Here is a 20,062-nt window from a genome sequence, read left to right as displayed (position 1 = left end):
TAAGGTCACACCTGGAGGCTGGAGTGTGTTTTTCAAAACCTCAAGATGTCTTTCTCAAGGTGAGTTTAAAATCTTCAGGTTATTTTGTTTTAAGCAAACTTTCTCAGATTAGGATGCTGCAAGACTTGAAGAGGATGGCAGACACAGAATCGGTGACATTCACTTACCTGGCCTCATCGATGATGAAAAACACTTTTACATTTTACTGTAGTGCTTCCTTAACTTTTTAAGGTATTATTATTATTAGTTGCTGATAACTTAAGGTTAAGAAAAAAAAGATACTGTGAGCTGAATGGACACTTTAAACCGATGCCATGATCAGAATCCATGATCTCATCTTTGAGATCTTGCAGAAAAGTTCAATACAGTGGAAGCTCTAAAGTTAAAAAAAAAAAAAATTGTGCATTGCGCAAAATATTTGAGATTGAAAGATGCAAACTGGCACTGACTGGTAGTAAAATTAAAACTGAAAGTGCAGGCGAAAAAAAAAATAATGGAAAGAAAAGGCCAGGATAGACAAGATAAGGAAAGGGTGAACATGCAGTGAGGAATGTGGAAAGTGGGGGTCACCTTGGTCAGCAGGTGTGAAGGTTTCCCTGCTATGTTTCTCAAAATCTGAGAAGTTTCCCTGTCCAGATAGGAGTGCTTGAAAAAGAGAGAGAGACAAGACAGAATCCCGGTGAATGAATGTTGTATCTGGCTTTAGCAGGAAGCTGTGGGGTGAAGCGGCAGACAACGACAAAAGCAAGGAAACCTGTGGGTGAAAAAAACACTACAAATACAACTATTATGATAACAGGCTGCCGGAAACCACATTAAACATTTTAAAAATTTGTTGACCAGCATAATCAATTTCAGCTTCAACAGTAAACATAAATTGGTTTATGTAGGAAAACAATATGCAGCAATTTTTGTGTGTTTTCTGACATTAGGGACCTAAGTAAGTAAATACATTTTCATAATTTATATTTGTGCATTTACGTACTGCACTATCAATTTACAATGTCAGGTTTTTGAAAGAGAAGGATGAAAAAAAAATATTTCACAATAATCATTAGTTGCAGCCCCACTTATGACAAAGAGAGGTCTAAAACTAAAAGTAATATTAATAATAATAAATGTAAATGTATCGTATATTACAACGACACATTTTCTATATTTGATCTGCTTTATCTTTCTAAATCTTGTGTGCTTCATCTCTAGAAATCATTTTATTGAGAGCATTAGCATAGTCTACTAATATTTAGGTCATACAAATGCACACACGATTACGCGCGTGTGTGTGTTTTCTGCCTCAAGGTTACGTTACACACAGGGATTAAACTTTAAACGTCTGTGTACAATTCATGCACAGTCATGAACCATGAGTGTTTTATTCAGAAAGATAAATTGTATAAACATCAATGATGGTGATGTATGATATTGTTACTGTATATTTGTCTATTATCTACTGGACAACCCCAATATCTCAGGAAGCAGGTTGTCTCATTAAAATATTAATTTGAATCCAGATTGATTTCAATCCTTGCGCTTCCTGGATATTGGGTCTTAAACTGTGTGTATGATTTTAGCCGATATGTCAAATATAATCTCAGGCTCAGTTGCTTAAGTGTCAACTTGCTTGGTAAAGCGGCTGTTTACCTCCGTGCTGTGGCTAGTGCCGTTGGGCGGATGTATGGCTGAAGGATGGCCGTCAGAGTTGCTGGCATGGGGAACGCTGTCCAGGGAATCCATCGAGGAGGCCGAGTTGACAGATGTTCCTGAGGCTGATGTGATGGAGGACCGTGAAGAGTGGATGACAGATCGCACCTACAAGAGATTTACTCTGGATTATTACTAGGGAAATAATCCATTAATTGATTGTTGAGAATTCTGATCATTGTGTGGAACTAGATCTTTTTTTTTAATCCGCCATCTGTAATTGAGGAACGAAACTCTTTATGGATATATAAAATAATTGAGCCTCTCATAACTTTTAACTTTCTCCAAAGAAAAAGACATTACCGCCATAAAAAAAATTGATGATTAAGCGACAGGAAATATGATAACTATATTTTGTATGAACCGCTCGAGCATTAATATATCATTTTAAACAGTACAGCACAGTAAAGCAGGACTGAATCATTAGCATCAAATTCAAGTTTACCTCATGCTCACTGACTGTGCCGACCGATCCCGTGCGCCGATGCTGCCGCTGACCGGATGCTGGGCGCCGCACCGACGCCGACGTGGAAGTCGACCCAAGCGAATGGGAAGAGCTTTGACGAGCAGCTTCATCCATGCTCATTGATGCCTGATGGGAAAGCAGAGATGATAAACAATCTTGATGTGTCTCCAGAGGCATCTCAGTCAGCATGACTTACTGGATTTTAGAATCAAGTGGACAAATAAATTAATCTGCTTAATGAGTTTGGCCTTGTGACTAACACCGATGATAAATATTTTCGTCTTTCTGAGTGGTAGCCATCTTTAAAACCCTGTTTAGATGCAGACATGGAAAGGCGGGCTCTTGAAGAGCGCTGAAGTGTTCCGTGCATGAAAGAGGAAAACTAGTACTGAGCAGCAGAGCTGCACGGAATGCAGTATACAAGGTCTTCTGACTGCTGTCCCACTTAAGCTAAACATTGAGCCACCTTGTGATCATGAATTGTTTACAGGATTTTTTATGGCACATTTACATTCCTGTCCAACACAAATAGACTCGACTGGGTTTGGCATTTCAAGCTGCACATGCTAGATAAGATGTGATTCTTAAATTAAAATGGAAAAGTGAACAGCACGTTCAAAACATTCTTGGTTAATGATGTTGCTTCATCAGCAACAATCTAATCACAGTAGATCTTGCACCATCAACATACCTTCTCAAGCTGGGCAGTTATATCATCCAGGCTAAAGTTAGACGCCAGGGCCGGCCTCGTTTGTTGCTCAGGGGCAACCCTGATAGTGCCGGCAGGGGAGGCCCTGGTGCTGCTGCTGCTACTGCTCGCTCCACTGCTGCCACCGCCGCCACTGACGTTGTTACTTCCACCACCGTCGCCGCTTCCCCCCGATTGCTGCCTGCTACTGCGGCCTGCCGGGGGCTTCTGACGGACCTGGACAAATAAAAAAGTTGAACAATTCTGCTGTTGTGAGGATACAGGATTTATTTAGAATTTAGCTCGGTTCAAAATATTAGCAACCTTGGTATCAGTGAGTCCTAGACGTGCCATGTTGCTGTTCTGTTTGGGGTTGACCGTGGTGAGCTCTTGTTCGATGGAGCTGAGGTCTGCCATGAGAGCCTCCAGGTCGACATTTTCTCCCTGATTCAAGGCCTCTGCAACCACATAGAATAGCACCTGGGTTAGATATCTCACAAAGGACTCAAATGAGCGTCTTCATTCATGTGTGGCTGTCTGACCGTTGATGTTGTAGATGGAGAATCTGTAGGAGAAGTTGGCCATGTTCGTCTCCTGCCTAAGAGGTGCCTTACGCTGAGGACGGCCATCATCCAAGCTCTGGTGGTTCAAAAATGCCAAGAAATGAGCGTCAAAGAAAATATAAAGTTGAAGAGGCCTGTTTAGTTCAGCACGTGTACCTGCGTGAGTTTGTCCAGTTCTCCCAGCCAGGCTCCAAACATCTTATCCAGATCCTGATCCTCCTTATCGCTATCTTCCTCTTCCTCCCCTTCTCTGACCTCCACTTCCTCGTCGGACAGCTGGTCCATCTGGGATATAAGCAAAGAGAAACATGCGTTATCTGTGAACTTCAAAAGTAGACAATGACCATTTTGCCTTGCAATTAAAGAACATCTACTTGACTTCAAGGCAATCAAATACATGACAATAACACTTGACAGAATAATTTTATGCGATAGGTGATTTAAACAAAACTTGATTAAAATTGTTTTGGCATTAGCAATGACCAGCATACACTTTGCAGGCTCCAGAGTTGACAACTATTTTCATAACGCTGCAGCTTGGGTTCTAACCAGAACAAAGAGATCAGAACAGAACATTCTACTCTAACATATCTAAAAAAAAAAAAAAAAATTCAATGGAAAAAAATAAAATCACAAATCATACTGATGAAAACTTCTGGGAACAATAACAAAAAAAGATTTAGTGAGCGACAGGAGCAAAACCAGTAGACGGAGAAATAGCCAATGGCGCTATCTAGTGGTTGTAATTATGTACTATTCACACTTTGTTTTCATCTTCTCTCCTATATTTCTGTCGTAGTATCTTAATTAATGGATATGTATACGATTAACATTTATCGTATTGATGAAAAGCAGTAATTTAAGAAGTAATTTAAGCCTATGCATGATCTCTCTCACTAAATGTTTCCACTGTCTCCACCTGACCTCGACCCAAACAGTCACTGACCCCAGCACAAAAAGCTATTTCTGGGCTACTGCTTTGTCGTCGCCCCTTTCTGCAGGGGGACGCATGGAGCCAACGTACACATGAGATTAGAGAGCAGGATCGCACTTGAGCCACAAACAAATACATTGAAGAACACGCACGCAGGGGCGAGGAGTGCGGTGCTACAATTAGATCCTTGTGGATTGGCTGCTCTGTCATTTTCGAGGCCTGAGCACAGGGCCGCTCTGTGCGAGCGCGTGCGACGACAGGAACTCTCCCAGCTGCAGTCTTGTACGACAATTTACCGTTTGCACAACGACGCCCATTCAAGGCAAAGGAAAAGCTGACACTGTCCAAATGCAAAGACGATCGCAACCTCTCACCTGGATTTTCATTTGGGTCAATATTAAATATTAACAAAAACAATGTTCTGTCACTAGACTTCACTAAAATAAAATTATCTATATAAATTATATATGTAAAAAAAAGCAGATTAAGTTAAATTGGATAATTTATTGAGGCACACTGATGATCGATCATCCACGGCAAATTCGGGGGTCATCAAAATTGGGAGTAACTACAAAACAAGTAAAGATGGAGTTTGCTTATTGATGATTTAAAGTTGCAATGTCATACTGCTCTTTTCATCTCACACTCTTATTTTAGCACAGTGGGGGAAAAAACAAGTTGTTTAAGAGTCTGGCAGTTTACAATTTAAGACTTGCAATAAACCACTCTTGCACATTTCTGTTTGGTGCAAGTTATCATGACATCATAGCTACATGCGAGACGGCCCAGTCGGGGGCTCACTCCTCGTCTGTTGCTTAAATTAACTCATATTAAAATGTATATACAGTACAACAAATCAAACCTGAAGGAGACAAAACAGAGGACGTCAGATAGCTAAGCAGTGTTTAGCTGCACATTCTTGACTCGAGAGCAAGACAAAAACACAACTACATTTTCTGTCAAACAGAGCTGAGACAGCAAGTCGTCCTATACGAGTGTGTGTGTGTGTGTGTGTGTGTGCACGCACACTTGCCCAAAGTAAACAGTAATTACTTTGCTACAGAAGCCACACTGCTTCTGTCTGACAAACTGAAACCATGCAATCATCCTCCCTCCGTTCTTTCCATAATCCCTTTTTTTTTTTTTTTTTACTTATCCAGCACAGTTCCACTAAACGTCTTTCATAATGTTTTAATAGTTACGTTTTCAGATTATTTACTGACTGCTCCGATACTACCGCCAAAGGTGGGAAAACTGCCATGTCGATGTTCTTTCTCCCGAGCCATGACGTGTTGAAAACAAAACAACAAAGAAAGGCTGACGGATGATACGACAATGGCAGTATAAATACTTTAGAAGCGGGGGGAAAAAAGAAGTCTAAAACAAACTAGCCAGGATTTTTTTAAGGACACGAGGGGTTAAAAAGTCCTGAACCTGGCACACTTTCAACACTTCACACTGTAACAGGCAGGAAGTGTCTCTCACCTCCAAGCTGTGATCTTTGACATTTCACACAGAGTTAAATACGGACTTTGACAGCAGCTGTTAAGTAGCATAAGGAAACTGACAAATGCTCATACAATGTTACAGGATATATTTTTAGGCCAGATAGAAGGCGGGACTCAAACATCTGTAGACGCGTGCATCTGGTCCAGGCGACAGCAGCCCGACCCGGCCAGACGGTGCCACAACTAAACCCAAAAGGCTTTTAAAGTTCTCGCCGTGATCTGTTCCCACCGCTCTATATCAGGCGTGTCATATTTTTAGGTTAGCCGGTTGGATTTCTGGAGAGGGGCCATGAGACAAATTATATCGAGAATAATCAAGAGAATTATATTTTCATCAATAAGAGTAATTATTTTTGTATATTAAAGGCTTACAAATTTAAAACGCTGTCAATAAACATCTGATGCAATGGCTTTTTTAGACTGTCCAAAATGTCTGCATCAAATCCATAACACAAAAAAACAAAATGATCTTTCAAAAGAAATGGGGGATTCTTTGGAGATTATTTTCACAACGGTGTCAGCTTTCACATAGCCACATGGCATCAGATATATAAAATACTTGTTGGTTACACTGACCGTAAATGCTCTGCTACCACCTCGGAAAGTGCCAAAAGGCTTGCTGCCATTGCTTGTAGTTACCTTTCACACGGGAGACTGACGCAAAGAATGCCAGCTCTGATACGTAATCCGACTGGCTCCGATACCACAGTACATGTCACACTGAGACGTGATTATCTTTGTAAATACATTTAAGAGGGGACTTTCAAAAAACAAACATTAAAACAGAAAAACAAAATCAGATACATATTTGAAAAGGAAGTAAAACGTATCTACTCTTACTCCTTCCTGTCACCCTCTTCAATTAGTAATAATCATAAGATAACAATAATTGGTAATAAAAACCGAATATACATGCATATATTTGGGGTGGTCATGGTTTTACGCTGAAATGTCAAAGGTTCTTTTGAAACTTTTAACATCCATTTAAGCATCTTTGCAGTGTGAAGGATGGGGTAAATAGACACTACACTGCACACAGGCTGGTCTGATCCCGAAAGGCCGAATGATAATGGTGCTGTGATTTTAACGGATCTGGATCAGAGAAAACCAAGGAAGCGCTGCAGCAGAGGAAGTAAAAGCATGTGGATCCACCAACAATGATATCACTCCCCTTGAGACTGAACATGGGAGGATGACATCATTTCCTCTTCCTCCCTCGCCCTGCTTCTTACTCAATTCGAGGAGGGGTGATAAATCCAGAGGGAGGCAAGGAGAGGCGAGCTGATCCGTCACTTCCGCATACTCCTCTAGCCAAAAATCAATGCATGGAGCATTTTGCTCTCATTAGCATTCTGATTGCTCAGCAAGTCCTTGCTCAATCACACACGCTGGTGCACTTAACAAGACGCTAGCGTGGAGGTTTGTACTTGTGCCGTGTTTGTTGCCCAAACTGCCCCCTATTGTGTTTGTGAGACTGATCTCAGCTGCTCCCAGGGGAGCTGAGCTGCTGTGTAACATGAAACATGTGCCAATTTTGGCCTTCTATTTTGGCTGCGGCAGAAACAAAAAGGCGACAGTGAGGCCATTAAAAAAATGGGCCGGCCAACAAAGTGTTGACTCCACAATGCTTTCTCCTTGTGTGGCCTTTGTTAGCGTCGTTAAATACAGTTGGCAGAAACCACATACAGTAATTAAATATGCATGTCGGTGGGCGACCCACAACGTATTCCACCATGCATCCTCTTGAATTTTTCTCATGCATTCCATGCACAATTGGATAAACGCAAAAGACAGCATGTCACGCACGACACGCTATTGTTATTTCAAAATATCTGGGAGGGTTCAGCACGATTGCTTTCCAATTTGTTCATTTGGAAAAGACGGAAAATGATTGATGATGCCGAGGTGATCTCGGCATCGAGTTTTAAATCAGCCTTCCAGTCTCGCTAACTTTGGGTTTAAAGTATTGCGTCAGAGCACCGAGGTCACCAACTGTAATATTTTTATTTATTTCAGGGGTTTTCAATTGGGTTTATCCAAGAAGCAACTCAGGGACCACTGCTTTAGCAAAATATTATTTTATAGACCTACACAGGCTATTTATTTTCATCTCTATGTCTCTTTTGGGAATCTTAGCTACATTTGACATGATATGCATGGGTAAATGATTCACACTCTTAGTTGGAAAATAAATCAAGTCTAAATAATAAATCCACTTCATTTTTTAAAATGTTACAATTATTTTCCATTTCCAATTCCGTGGACCACCTGCAACACCGCCATGGACCACTGGCGGGCCACGGCCCACCGGTTGACAAACCCTGATTTATTTTAACAATACCTTTTTACCCAACACTCTACTTGTTCTACAAAGTATTGTGTTGTTTAAGGGGCATGATAAATTTGGGTGTCATCCACATAAAAATTAAATTAGGTGCTATGTTTTCGGAGAATCGCCACAGCCGTTCTGCCTTAATTGCAGCTTTCAAATCATTTGAACAGCGACATAGGCAGAAAATCAACAATAGGCAGTATGCAAAAGGCTATGAAATTGTACACTTTGTTGAGAGACTGATTTCTAATGACCACGACCAGTCATGAGAGGTGAGGCCCAACGCCTACATCTATGATAACGATTAAATCCTGGCAGTGACTGAAAGAAAACACTCCCTCCATTCAATATTCTGGAGCCGCCAAGTCTGCTGGTTGTGGTGATCAAGTTGACCTTCGCAAGGACAATTTGAGTTTTGAAACATTTTGTCTAGTTTGTTGCCTGCATCCGTACTATTAGACCTCATTGAGTAACTCTTTGAACAGATGCAGATGGCATGGTAACCGTAATATTCAAGACGCAAATGAGTTTGCTCAGCATTTTAACGCTCAAAAGTGCGTCAGAGTATGCTTGCGAATGCTATAATTAGGCGGTTTTAAGGCCAAGAAGGACCAAAATATGATATAGTACAGGGAACCTTGTACTTCCTGACTTCCATTGTAATTGTGACCTTTTGTTGGCTGTGGAAGCGACACGATTTGGTCTACTTGGAAGAACGGTTGAAGGAAATGTCAATGGCTAGTTCCAACATATAAAGCCAAAAAAATGAATGGACTACACCCAATAAATAGAGTGATGAAAATGCTATGCTGCCCCTCAAGCGCGCTTGAGTTGAATTACATCTTAGCCGCATGCATGCATGACTCTCTTCATGTAAAATGAAGAACCATGCAAGCACAGCCTCCAACCTCAAACAAGCACCCTGCGTACGTACATGGTGTATTTTTAAGCATATTGGGAGTACACCAACACACCAAATTGAGGCGTGTATTACGTTTTCAGCTCCAAAGTGATTTGTCCACAACATTTTCAAACTGCAAATAGAATGTTTCAAGAGTACTTATGGGAGTTGATCTGCCAACATCCCGAGAAACAAACCAGTGCTTCTCTTTAAATTAGCACAGCATGCTCCGATCATCTGACAGGCTATTTAAAATGTGGGAAGTTGGAAAAAAAAAAAAATTCACAGACACTTCTGGAACACAAAGCTTGGAGTCTCCATCATGCTTCCGTCAGCTGATGGGTCAAATGATTTCTTTTCATGAGCTCATACCACAGACCTTGCCGCTTTACATACTGCATTAAATCAATGTTCATGTCGGTTGTTTTTGCATAATCTATTCCGTACCCGGAGGGAAAGTGAAGGGAGTTTAATACCGGCTGACGCTCACATGGTAGAGACGAGAGAGGCAAGGCAGCTTTTTTTTTTTTTAAATAGCACATTTCCTACAGTGTGCCTCATATAGTAATTAAAAATACTGAATATAACAATTTCATCAGCACGTGATGGGGTGACGTAGGGCACTTGTTACCTTTTGTCTCTTGCAAGTCCAGCTTTTGCAACAGCACAGGTTGGACCAATCCCGTCACCCTGAAGACACACAGAAGGGGAGGGGGGGGGATTATTAATATTGCGTGATCATATTTCTTTTGTAGGACACCGCAGCAGTCTGTGAAGTCTGCTGGCTGAAGGGCATTTCTTCTGACAGCTGGCTTTGGAATTTAATAGGCCAGTGCATAAATATTCATAAGGGGGAGTAAGAGGGAAAAAAAAGGAGCAACTAGGTTTTCCATTTAAGTGAAGTTATACGTTTTGCTCAACACCTCTCAGCGAGCAGCTGTCTACACAGCAACTGTAAAGTCAGCAGGTGGCACTAGTGTGTGTTCGTGTGTGCATGTGTTTCCCTTCGAGCAGAGTGGATGTGAGTCACCTAAAAATAACCAACATTAAAGCCTCCATGTTGCGCTCCCCTTTTGATATACCGTCATTGTGCAAACAAAGCAAGGCGTGCCAGGCAAAAGTAAACGTTTGATATAAAAGTCACCGGATGTAGCAACTCCAATGGGCACGATGACCAAGGGTGGTATGATCGAGGGGTCAGATAAACAGAAGTACGACAGCAAAGTCAACCACAATTTATCCTACTGGGTCATTGATAGTGTATTTTATTTGCCTCAGTTTGGATTAGGCAGCATAAGCTGAGTGACGTGACTATTAGTGAGAATTAGTGCTGTGCACACATGAGTCATATTTAATTTGACTGGGCGTGGCATATCGATTTATCCTTTCAGAACTTTGCACTCGGATGAATTCTGTGATGTCACTCGAACTGCCGTGTTGTTTACATGGCAACTGTTAGCAGATTCTACTGGTGACTACATTATAATGTGAGATTCTATTTGGGGTAAGTCATTTGGAAATTGAAACAAAAAAAAAAGGATGACTAGAACAACCTAGAACATAATGGCAGCAATTTTTCTGCTAATTATATTAATACGTTTTTAACATTTCAAGACGTTTTCAAATGGTTTTCAAATTTCTGGCCTTTTAAAATTACTTTGGGCAACGTATGTACGGTGTGGCTAAAGTGCTATATAAGTCTGCAATTACTATTTAAGATTTTTTTTTTTTTTTATATAAGACCACCTTCAAAGGGTGGCGTGCAGGAGCTTAGTCTCTCTGGGCTTTCTAAGGACTTACAGTAGGTGCCATGGCTTGCTGTGCACCTCCAAGGAGCCTTTTGAGCAAGGTAAACCTTCAAAAGCTTAGGGGGCACTTATTCGTATGCAACCAGTCATTTCCCTTCACTTCTAAAGGATGTGTCTATTTTTGGCCAATGTGAAATATGTGGATTCTCCCTCAAGGGACCAATAAAGTGCTCCTCGAAACTAAGAAATCCACCAGTGGCAAATTAGAGATGTTTCTTTGGCTGAGATCCAGGCCCACTTAACCCCCAAAGTTGCGTCGGTTTAAGGGTTTACATAACCTCCACGTGTGCAGGACACAAAGGCAGCTTGGTATTTGGATTTTGTTTTTTTGGTAGATCCTTTTAACATACAAAAAGGGGATAGATGAGGGCAAGGAGGCAAATGCCTGTGACTGTATTTTCAATCCAGAGATTCACGCAGAGCTCCATCTGGATGATCTGGTTCCACTAATGAAGACAACAGAAGCATCTGACATTTCCTTCCGGACAAAACAGAATCTCTGTCAAGATCCTACAAAACTTTGCTTCGCCGTGGCCTCCCATAACTTCTACATCTGTTTTTTTTAAGTTCTACAACCAATGAAATTATTCAGCCTTGGCTGAAACAAGCGACCTGCTAGTTGCCTTCCAGAAAAGCCAGCGATGAGACAAATCCAGGCAGCTGCCTCTAGCGTTAAGGCTTTGAAAACAACCATCTCGAATTCCATGTCACCAGTCTTCCTTCAGAGCTTCAATGGAATTCCCTCAGAAATGGAAGGTGTAGCATCTCCTACGTGACTAATTCTCTAAGCCCAAAGTCAAAAGCCTCAGGACTGGGCTGCAAGCCTTTCATGGGTTTCCAGGTCGTCATTCGCTGACTCAGCGGAGATCAGTAATGCTTCATTGAAGCGTCACAATTAATTTGATCAAAATGTCATCCAGACAGACTCAGTCGTAAAAATTGCTTCTGACCTTTTCCTACTTTCTGTCTTTTCTTTTTCTTTTTGGGAGGGAGGGGCGTACACAAATAGGGGGAAGAAAGTATGTCACATCAAACCTAAGTCAGCAACACAAACCGCTATTATACAACACAAAAATGATGCTTGATAACTGATTGTGCTACATGGGTTCCTTTTGGAATTGGTCTAGTTTCAGGCTTCTTCACAACGCTTCCTAAAAAAATACATGAGTCACAGTTACAAGAAAGCATTTGCAAAAATTGGCTAATACTTCCACAAATCTGCTTATAGTTGCACATTTGCTCTTTTTTGGGATGGTCAAATGATTTTTTAACAGAAACTTTTCAGGGTTCTTAGAAAACCAGTTAAACTTTGGGAAAACAGTGTCTGTTGCGTGTTGTCGTATCATCAACTATCAACATCTTGCAATTATTTTGTTTTTGTTTGCCCTTTCATCTGGATGTGATTAGATGTGTTATTTTCAAGGCTAAACAACTTCTTTGCTAAATTTGGCTGAGTGTATGTACTGCTGAAGGGGAAAGCCTAAAATCTGTGCTTTTGATTTTCGTCACACAGCCGAAAATTTATTTCTTGATGGCTTCTGTGTTGCTGTTGAATAGCAAGCGATATAAAACCACAAAATGTTTTCACACATAGCAAATGCCTTGGGGAATCTCAATAAGTGGTGACAGTTTCCCCAATAAGAAATTATTGATGTCTTCCAGGTCACAAATTTTGTCGGTTCAAATAGGCTAAGCGAAATATCTATGTATGCCCTGACCCTCAAAGCCAATCTGACCAAAGTATTACATTACTTTGATATGTTGAATAAAAGAAAACTGCACACTGGGTTGTTGTCTGTTTTTTCCTAAATGGATAGAGGACAAAAAAACGACTCGTGTTTTATCTGCTATGTCTTTCTTTTCAACACAAAAGAGTCACAGAGTTATGGAAAAAGTGCGTCATCTGCAAAACTATAATGGGGCAACTGCAAAGAACTGATGACCTTCTAGATCCAAGAAGTCATCTGTCTTGGGGTGGGGGTGTTCACTGACCAGCACATAAGTGGGAAATATGAGTTCCATTCAGCCTGAGGGATGCACACACTGAGTGAGTGTGTATATGTTTGCGTGTGTGAGTGTTGCGTGTAACTGAGAAGCTTGAGCATAGAGGTGGTAGACACCCCCTCCCCCAGCCCCTAGCCAAACGCACCTTATTTAGGCCAGCGAGGAGACAGTTTAGTCTGGAGGCAGCTGAAGGCCGCAGGAATCAAACCCACCGCCTGCAGATGTTCATGTAAATTTATTCATTCGTCAATGCTTTGCAAAACGATCCCTCACAATTCAATAAGTAACTTCCCGGCCAATGGCGGAGCTATGGGGGGGGGGGGCACGGGAATACTGTGATATGCTTCAACCAGTTGCCAACCCAGACAATTGACTTTTAGGTATTTTAAGATTTTTATTTTTCACAATAATAAATCTTTATCAGCATTTCTTAGAGAATATTTTTATTTATTTGTATTACAAGCATGTGTTTGTTACCAATGTATCTTTTAAAATACATGTAACACTATTTGAATAGTTTTAGCGAATTTCAAAATTAGACGTAAAAGGCGATCATATATTCATTTGAGTTTACAATCATAACAGCTCTCCAGAGGAAACCATAACTGAGAGGTGGCCTTAAAAACATGAAATGCTAATACTGACCTATTGTCTTGTGCACGTGGGCTGTCGGTTGCCCAACCTTGCATAAGCTAAAAATGTGATGAAACATGTTTTTACTGTGGTAGAGGCCACTTGGAAAATCTTCTCGCATAAAATGCTCCCATAACTCTTACAGCTCCAAGTTCATGAAAGTACTTTGAGGGTTGGATTTGCAGTGACACCCAAGCTAAATATCTCACAGAATGAATTTCCACTCTGGTCCACGTTGGCCAAAAACTACATCTGGGACCAAGCCTACCCAAAACACACAAGACAAAAATGGGAACAAATAGAGATGGAATTTGTATTTTTCTTGCTGTGTCCTCTAAGTATATCGCTACTGGATCTGGCACACAAACACTAACGGTAAGTTACGGAGATAATGATTTAATGAGAGTGCATAAGATGACTGACTCAGCTAAACAACATTAGACTGGCTCCAGTTCCAACAAGTTCTAAAGACTCACCTCACCTCGCTTTTCAGACAAACAACCTGAACTTAAAGCAAACGTGAACTCGACCCCCAGAATCACTTGGGATGAATTCTATAACGCATGAATCCCAAGACTCAATCATCAAATGTCTGCCTGGAAATTAAATGACAATTATCCATTTAAAACCCTTTTTTGCTTCCCCAGCTACCTCAGCTTAGCATAGCTTATGCCAAAGCACATCTTTGATCAAGTGCGAAATGGCGTGATCATTGTGGGAAATTTGTACAAAACAAGAGCTGTCGAGTGTGACAATAGCGACTGGATCAGCCCTTATCTTCACTGCCAATGGAGCAATGGAGCAGCCATTAATGGCCGTGAGAGGCACTTGAGCCGCCAAAAGAGAGCTTATATGAATATTTTTATGGAGATGTTTACTTTGAAGTGAGTATAATGTTAAAACACAGTCGCCTAAAACTCAAGTGTTATTGCAAAGATTATTATTTACATATTTTTACTCCTCAGAAATGTCTATCCACGCCAGCTGCATATAGTACTCGGCAGAAAAATTAAAATTAAAAAAGATACAATAAATCTGTGTCGCGACCAGAGGTGGGAGTACATGCACAAGCCTCAAGTCATAGCCTTCAAGTTTTGAGAAGAACCCATAGAAAAGCTGACAGAGCTATATTTTGTAGGTTGGTACATACTGACACATGGTGGCGCTGTAGCCACACAAGAGATGACAACTCTTCGTGACACGCTACCCACACGCACTTTCCATCTCCTCCAGCGTCAGAAGCTTACCGGGGTTTGTTTTGGAGCCGTTTCACGTGCACGGGCATGTGTGGCGAAACCCAAAAGGTATACGGCCAGAGAACACAGCCACTGTTCCAGACCTGCTTCCACTCCTGCACATGCTAAAACAACACCTCAGCTCCACCGTTCAGGCTCAGCGACTTTTATATATCGTTTAGACACTCAAAAGACAAACTATGAAGCTGGGATTAAAATATTTCTTTACAGAGCCGCAAGGACCTGCAGATGTTCTTTTTGGCCCATTTTGAGTTTTGGAAGGAACATCAGGCTGGACAGCTTTAATGTTGACAGAGTAGAACAAATAATTATGCTGACAAAGGCGACGTTCAGACCCAACAATGCAATTTTCTGCCAACTAGTGTCGCAACTATGTATCTGCATTTGGTCAATAAATCCTTCAGATATCTTAAATTATGCCTGCGGCTATGGGAAAGGTAGAGTGCTCCGTTTTTTTATTCTTACCAATATTAAGTAGAACCACAGCTTTTCGAGAACACAAACTGGTGGCACAAACCATGTCTACCGACTGATGGATCTACATCTTCTAAGCAGTAGGTTAGATCGCTAACTAGGCTAACAAAACCATTGGGGCCTAAACCTTGGTGGTCCAACTCTATTGAGTAAAAACATAAAAACATTGGCAATTGGGTGTTTAATATTGATGGGAGATTTTAGTTGATTCCAGTGAGCATAGTCCGAAAGAGGCCTGATTCCCAGCTGCACAACCTGCTCCTGGTTCTCCATACGGGCCAAAAGACATCAACTCAGACAAAAAGAGTGAGAATGAGAGAGAGAGAGAGCGAAAGAGGGGGAGGCTTGGCGAGAGTGGAGAGGAAAAACACGGAGGGGAAAAATAAAAAAGAATAAAAAAAAAAAGACAGAAATGAGACCCAATTTTCCAAGGGGCGAGAGCAGCCAGGACGCTGCTCCATCTGTCTGGAATTAGATTCCGTTTGGAAAAGCCAACTCAACCCTCAGCGTGTTCTTGCCCACGCTCAACACAAGGTCACGGCCAACACCGATGGACACGATGAGTGGAATGTCTTCTGGACTAACAACGAGATAACACCCCTCACCTCTGGAAGTTGGAACCCAACAAACTTGAATATTGTATTACTTTACTTTCAAAACACTTAAGTGCATACAACATAAGAATCAATTGAATTGTTTGGTTTGTTGACCAAGTTCAATAAACAGAGAAGAGGTCCTCATCTGGATACTCCATTACTTGTGTGTCATGTGCACACACAAACAAGACTAAGTCATTGCATTGTCCCGCCAGAATCCTGTTTCAACAATAAACACACATAAAAAATGCAACGGGACACACACACCCACAATGCAAGCATGCAGACACACATACACACGCTCACGTTTTAAGTCCAAGGACAAAGAAAAAACATGCAGCTGTTATCGGAGTCACGTGTGGCCTGACGTGTACAACAATGACACAATTATTACGTCACCCTTGTGTGATCTGAGCTTGCGTTATGTTTTGAAATCCAACTATTCTTCTTGTTAGGTTTGTTTGGTTCTTACAGTTTCCTCCGAGTTAAGAATTGAATATGGCAACATGAATCAGAACAGTTGGAGTTAAAACTCAAAGACTTCGGGGGGGGGGACACCTGCAAGTGTACAGTAGAATCTCAAGATTGATTTTTTACTCCTAAAAATACCTTTGAAAATAGAAACAATCTTTGTTTAGTTCAAGTTGTCGTTATCTAAGGAAAATAATAAAACATGATGAAAATGTGACTCATGTTAGAATCTGCAGCATATGCATATCTTTTGGTATCATATGTAAAATACTGTCAGAACAAAGGGAAGGACTTGATAACTAGTTTTTTGTGCTCAATGTATTTGTATCAAAAGACAAAAAATACCAGATTTGCTTTTTTTCTTTTGCGCTGATCTATTTTTGTACGTGTTTAGCATTTTTCCAGGTATGATCAAAATGTGTTCTCTTTCCTACTTCATCCATCAAAAGTAAAAACCGAAATTAAGCCGTGGAAAGCTTTCCTATCATCCGGATTTAATATCTGCTCTTCCTTCACACCCTCTCTTTCGGCCTCACCCCTGGGATGAAGAGGAATTTCCTGAGAGGAGGAGAAACGACTTTTCCACACGGGAGAGACGTGGACGCAAACAGAGAAAGAGAGTGACAGACATAAAAATGTCAGTATTACGACCACCAGAGGAGCCCTCGAACCCAGCGTGAATGCGTCGCTGCCACAGGAAGTACCACATCGGTCATGGGACTAGGAGAGCAGATGTTTGATTCCCAAAGCGGGCTTCAAAATGCCTCGGAGGTCAACCGAGTGGTTCAGTCAAATGAACTAGATATTTTGTAGAGAATCAAACGAGTCGGATAATGCATCTGCATGACCCAGGCAACAAGCCCCAGCAGTCCAGTGACCTCGCTGCTTAATTGTCATTTAACACATATTCACGCTACCCAGCACCATGCACTGTCATCGAGCAGCCTTGCTACTAAAATAGTAGGGCAGCGAGGATTTTTATACTCCACTTAACTTGGAACACTACTGGGACTGGGTTATGCCCCACTTTACCACAGCTCGGGGATTCCTGTCTGGCCGAATTATTCCACATCACCTCCGATGGATCAAGTTGGCCCAGTACGAGCAACTATACACTTATTCTAACGTTCCTTGTAAACCACAAACATTTTCAACAGGACAATTTTTTTTCCATTTTTCATTCCTTTCACAAGTAACTGAACTGCTCTGTGCTTTAAATCAGCAGAAACAGCCTTGTCTTTCTCCATCGTACATATAAATTGTGATTTGCTTCATAATGTGGAACGATCTTAAGTTATTTTCCTTCAATGACTCACTTGGGAAACTAAAAATCAAATCTGTCTGTCTGGAATTCAAATATATCAGTTATTTGCTGACATTCATTCAACATTACACACTCAACTAAACATGCTTTCTCTACCACAACAATTTTAAGTTGAAACAACACCATTGACGACTAGATGATAGAGACACTTTGTAGCACTCCTGTCAGATCAACTCCTTTCGAGATGATGATAACCAGAAAGAGCACTTTGACATTCCAGGTTGAAATGTCATGCAACACATTATGTGGTCTGAAGAAATGAGCAGTTGGTTTTCAGTTGGTTTTGTTTATGGGTTTTGTGAGTTTGTGCGGCTAGCAGGTATGAATTTGGTTTCTTTTTTTTTTTTTAACAAAACAATCGTGATAATGTTAACTGCCTTCAAACGATCCAGTTGTCACAGGCGGAGAAAATTCATCACCAAATTAATTTGTGACGCCCACTAATTTAAAATTTGTGCCGGTATTATGATACTTGCTGCTCTGCCTTGCAGAAAGAAGTCACTGGTCCCAAAATTTTCACAACTGTGCAAACAAATAGGGGTGCGATGCTGTGATCTGTTGTCACATAATTATATTTTGATTTATTTTGTAGCTAGGCGGTTGGTACAACATGGTACCACATGCATTTTATGTCTCGAGGCAAGCTTTATGTTTTGATGGGTGTCGTAATATTTTTTTTTTTTTGCAACGATGGGTGGGGCATGGGCCAAGGAAGCAACCATTACATATTTGGTGCAGATCCAGGAAATTCCTTTCCCTCTTGTTATCAATTGCACGATAAGGCCTTTTTCTCAACATGGACCTTAATTTCTTCAAAAACAAGGCATGAATCTTCATGACAAGATTCGTACATACATGAGTATGAGGATTTAGGTGTACTTTGACGCAGCTCTGCAGTCTATATTACCCCTTCAGTTCCAAAATCACTGCTGCTGACTCCTAATGTTGACGTCACACCGAGAGTCTGCATCTATAATAAATCGCACCACAGTTCACGTGTAAGCCATTTCAATGACAACTGTAAGGGGGTCAAGGGGGGTTCGAGGGAGGAAGGGGTCGCACGCCCATATGTGCGTCATGCTTCACGCGTGCCACGCCTTGCTCGTGTCCGCCCCTCCACGCTTGGCTTGGCCCCCACGGGCTGAGACAGCAGAGCCAAAACAGGCCGGCTGCAGAGGCGCTGTCAACCGGTTGCGGCTCCCCGGCGAGCCTGCGCATCCGAAGCCACTGTGTGTGGGTACCGCAAGGCCTTGCGGCGTTTTGGACAACGGTGCCTGGTATAACATGGGTTGTATGTAACGTTGACATAATGGGATGGAAAGAAGGTCTCCATTTATAGCCCCCATCCTTTTCAGCACCCGTTCCTCGTTTTATATGCATAATGCGTGCACGGAGGACGCGGTACGGGTATCACATGCAGCCACTAATAGGATTAATTAGGTTTTTTCTTTTTTCCTCCAACAACAGATGTTATTGAAAGGAATTGTGTCAATTCTGGCGCAGGGTGAAAAGAGACAGATTCGTTGCGGGGAGTTTAATTGGATTGAAAAAGAGAGGCGAGAGAGCGAGGGAGAGAACAACGAACATTGACACAGATGCGGTAAGGTGAGCAAGGATTCGGCTACTTACCGTGCAGATTTGAGCCCAGATTTAGGGAGCCAAAGCCTGCAGGAGACGAGCGGTGGGAACTCCGCAGGAAAAGGGCCGAGGCTTGTGCCGGTTTAGTTCCCGGTTTTTACGGACTCCTCTTCCCCCAGCAGACCCCGTTTTCCCCCCTTAGCCGCTTGCCACACTGACTTGTCTGACTGTAGCCCCGAACGCCACTGAAGCCTAGGGCAAGCTAGCGGTTAAGCTTTTGTGCGCGACTTCTGGGTGACGATTTCAAAGTAAAAGCAATTACAAACCCCCTCACAGCAGAAATTTCGGGATTCGAGGGGTGAGGAAATGTAGCTAATATTACTTTGGACTTGATAACACCCACATACAGCAAAAATTGCTATAATCTTGAATTTGATCCTGTAGCCTTGGCTATATATGTCACATCTTTTAATTTTGACGAATTTCCCCCCCTGATTCGCCAGAGCAATTTACGTCATTCTTTTGTACAGAGGCGTGGTGCAGTTTATCAACTTTGTTTGTCCAAGGCCTTTTTTTTTTTTTTGTCATATGATTTTATTTTGAAGCGCTATACAACGCTTCCGATGTATCAGGCGTGGCTTTCACCCATTCATGTTTCAGCACCGGATCCTGGTGGTAGTGATGGTGGTGGAAAGGGGGTTTATCCACTACCACTGTTCTGCGCGTTCACGGCCATTTCCTGTCCTGCTCCATACTGAAATCAGCCCTGATCATTCTATTCTATTCTATTCACCGTTATCCCAAAAGCGATCCTAAAATTCCCTG

At 41.7% G+C, this 20,062-nt stretch overlaps 1 protein-coding gene across 3 annotated transcripts in view; it reads right to left on the bottom strand.

The window, feature by feature from the left end:
• raph1a (Ras association (RalGDS/AF-6) and pleckstrin homology domains 1a) overlaps positions 1-19,685 on the bottom strand; it is a 31,182-nt gene extending 11,497 nt beyond the window's left edge. The window contains exons 1-9 of one of the 3 annotated variants that reach the window (XM_088382290.1): positions 19,289-19,685; positions 9,725-9,783; positions 3,575-3,703; positions 3,398-3,494; positions 3,180-3,313; positions 2,859-3,092; positions 2,147-2,293; positions 1,642-1,809; positions 571-645 (exon numbers count right to left, since the gene is read on the bottom strand). In XM_088382290.1, the coding sequence (XP_088238416.1) occupies positions 571-645; positions 1,642-1,809; positions 2,147-2,293; positions 2,859-3,092; positions 3,180-3,313; positions 3,398-3,494; positions 3,575-3,703 (984 nt within the window). In that variant the 5' untranslated portion in view covers positions 9,725-9,783; positions 19,289-19,685. The remainder of the gene's footprint in view (positions 1-570; positions 646-1,641; positions 1,810-2,146; positions 2,294-2,858; positions 3,093-3,179; positions 3,314-3,397; positions 3,495-3,574; positions 3,704-9,724; positions 9,784-19,288) is intronic. The other 2 variants (XM_088382292.1, XM_088382291.1) reach the window with 2 other exon arrangements.
• Between the last annotated feature and the right edge of the window lie 377 nt (positions 19,686-20,062).

The sequence above is a fragment of the Syngnathus floridae genome, chromosome 8, assembly GCF_059516105.1.
Source record: "Syngnathus floridae isolate MCC-2025c chromosome 8, RoL_Sflo_1.0, whole genome shotgun sequence".
Classification (NCBI taxonomy): Eukaryota; Metazoa; Chordata; class Actinopteri; order Syngnathiformes; family Syngnathidae; genus Syngnathus; species Syngnathus floridae.
The sequence above is the reverse complement of the archived record's forward strand: the minus strand, read 5'-3'. Positions and strand labels throughout refer to the sequence as shown.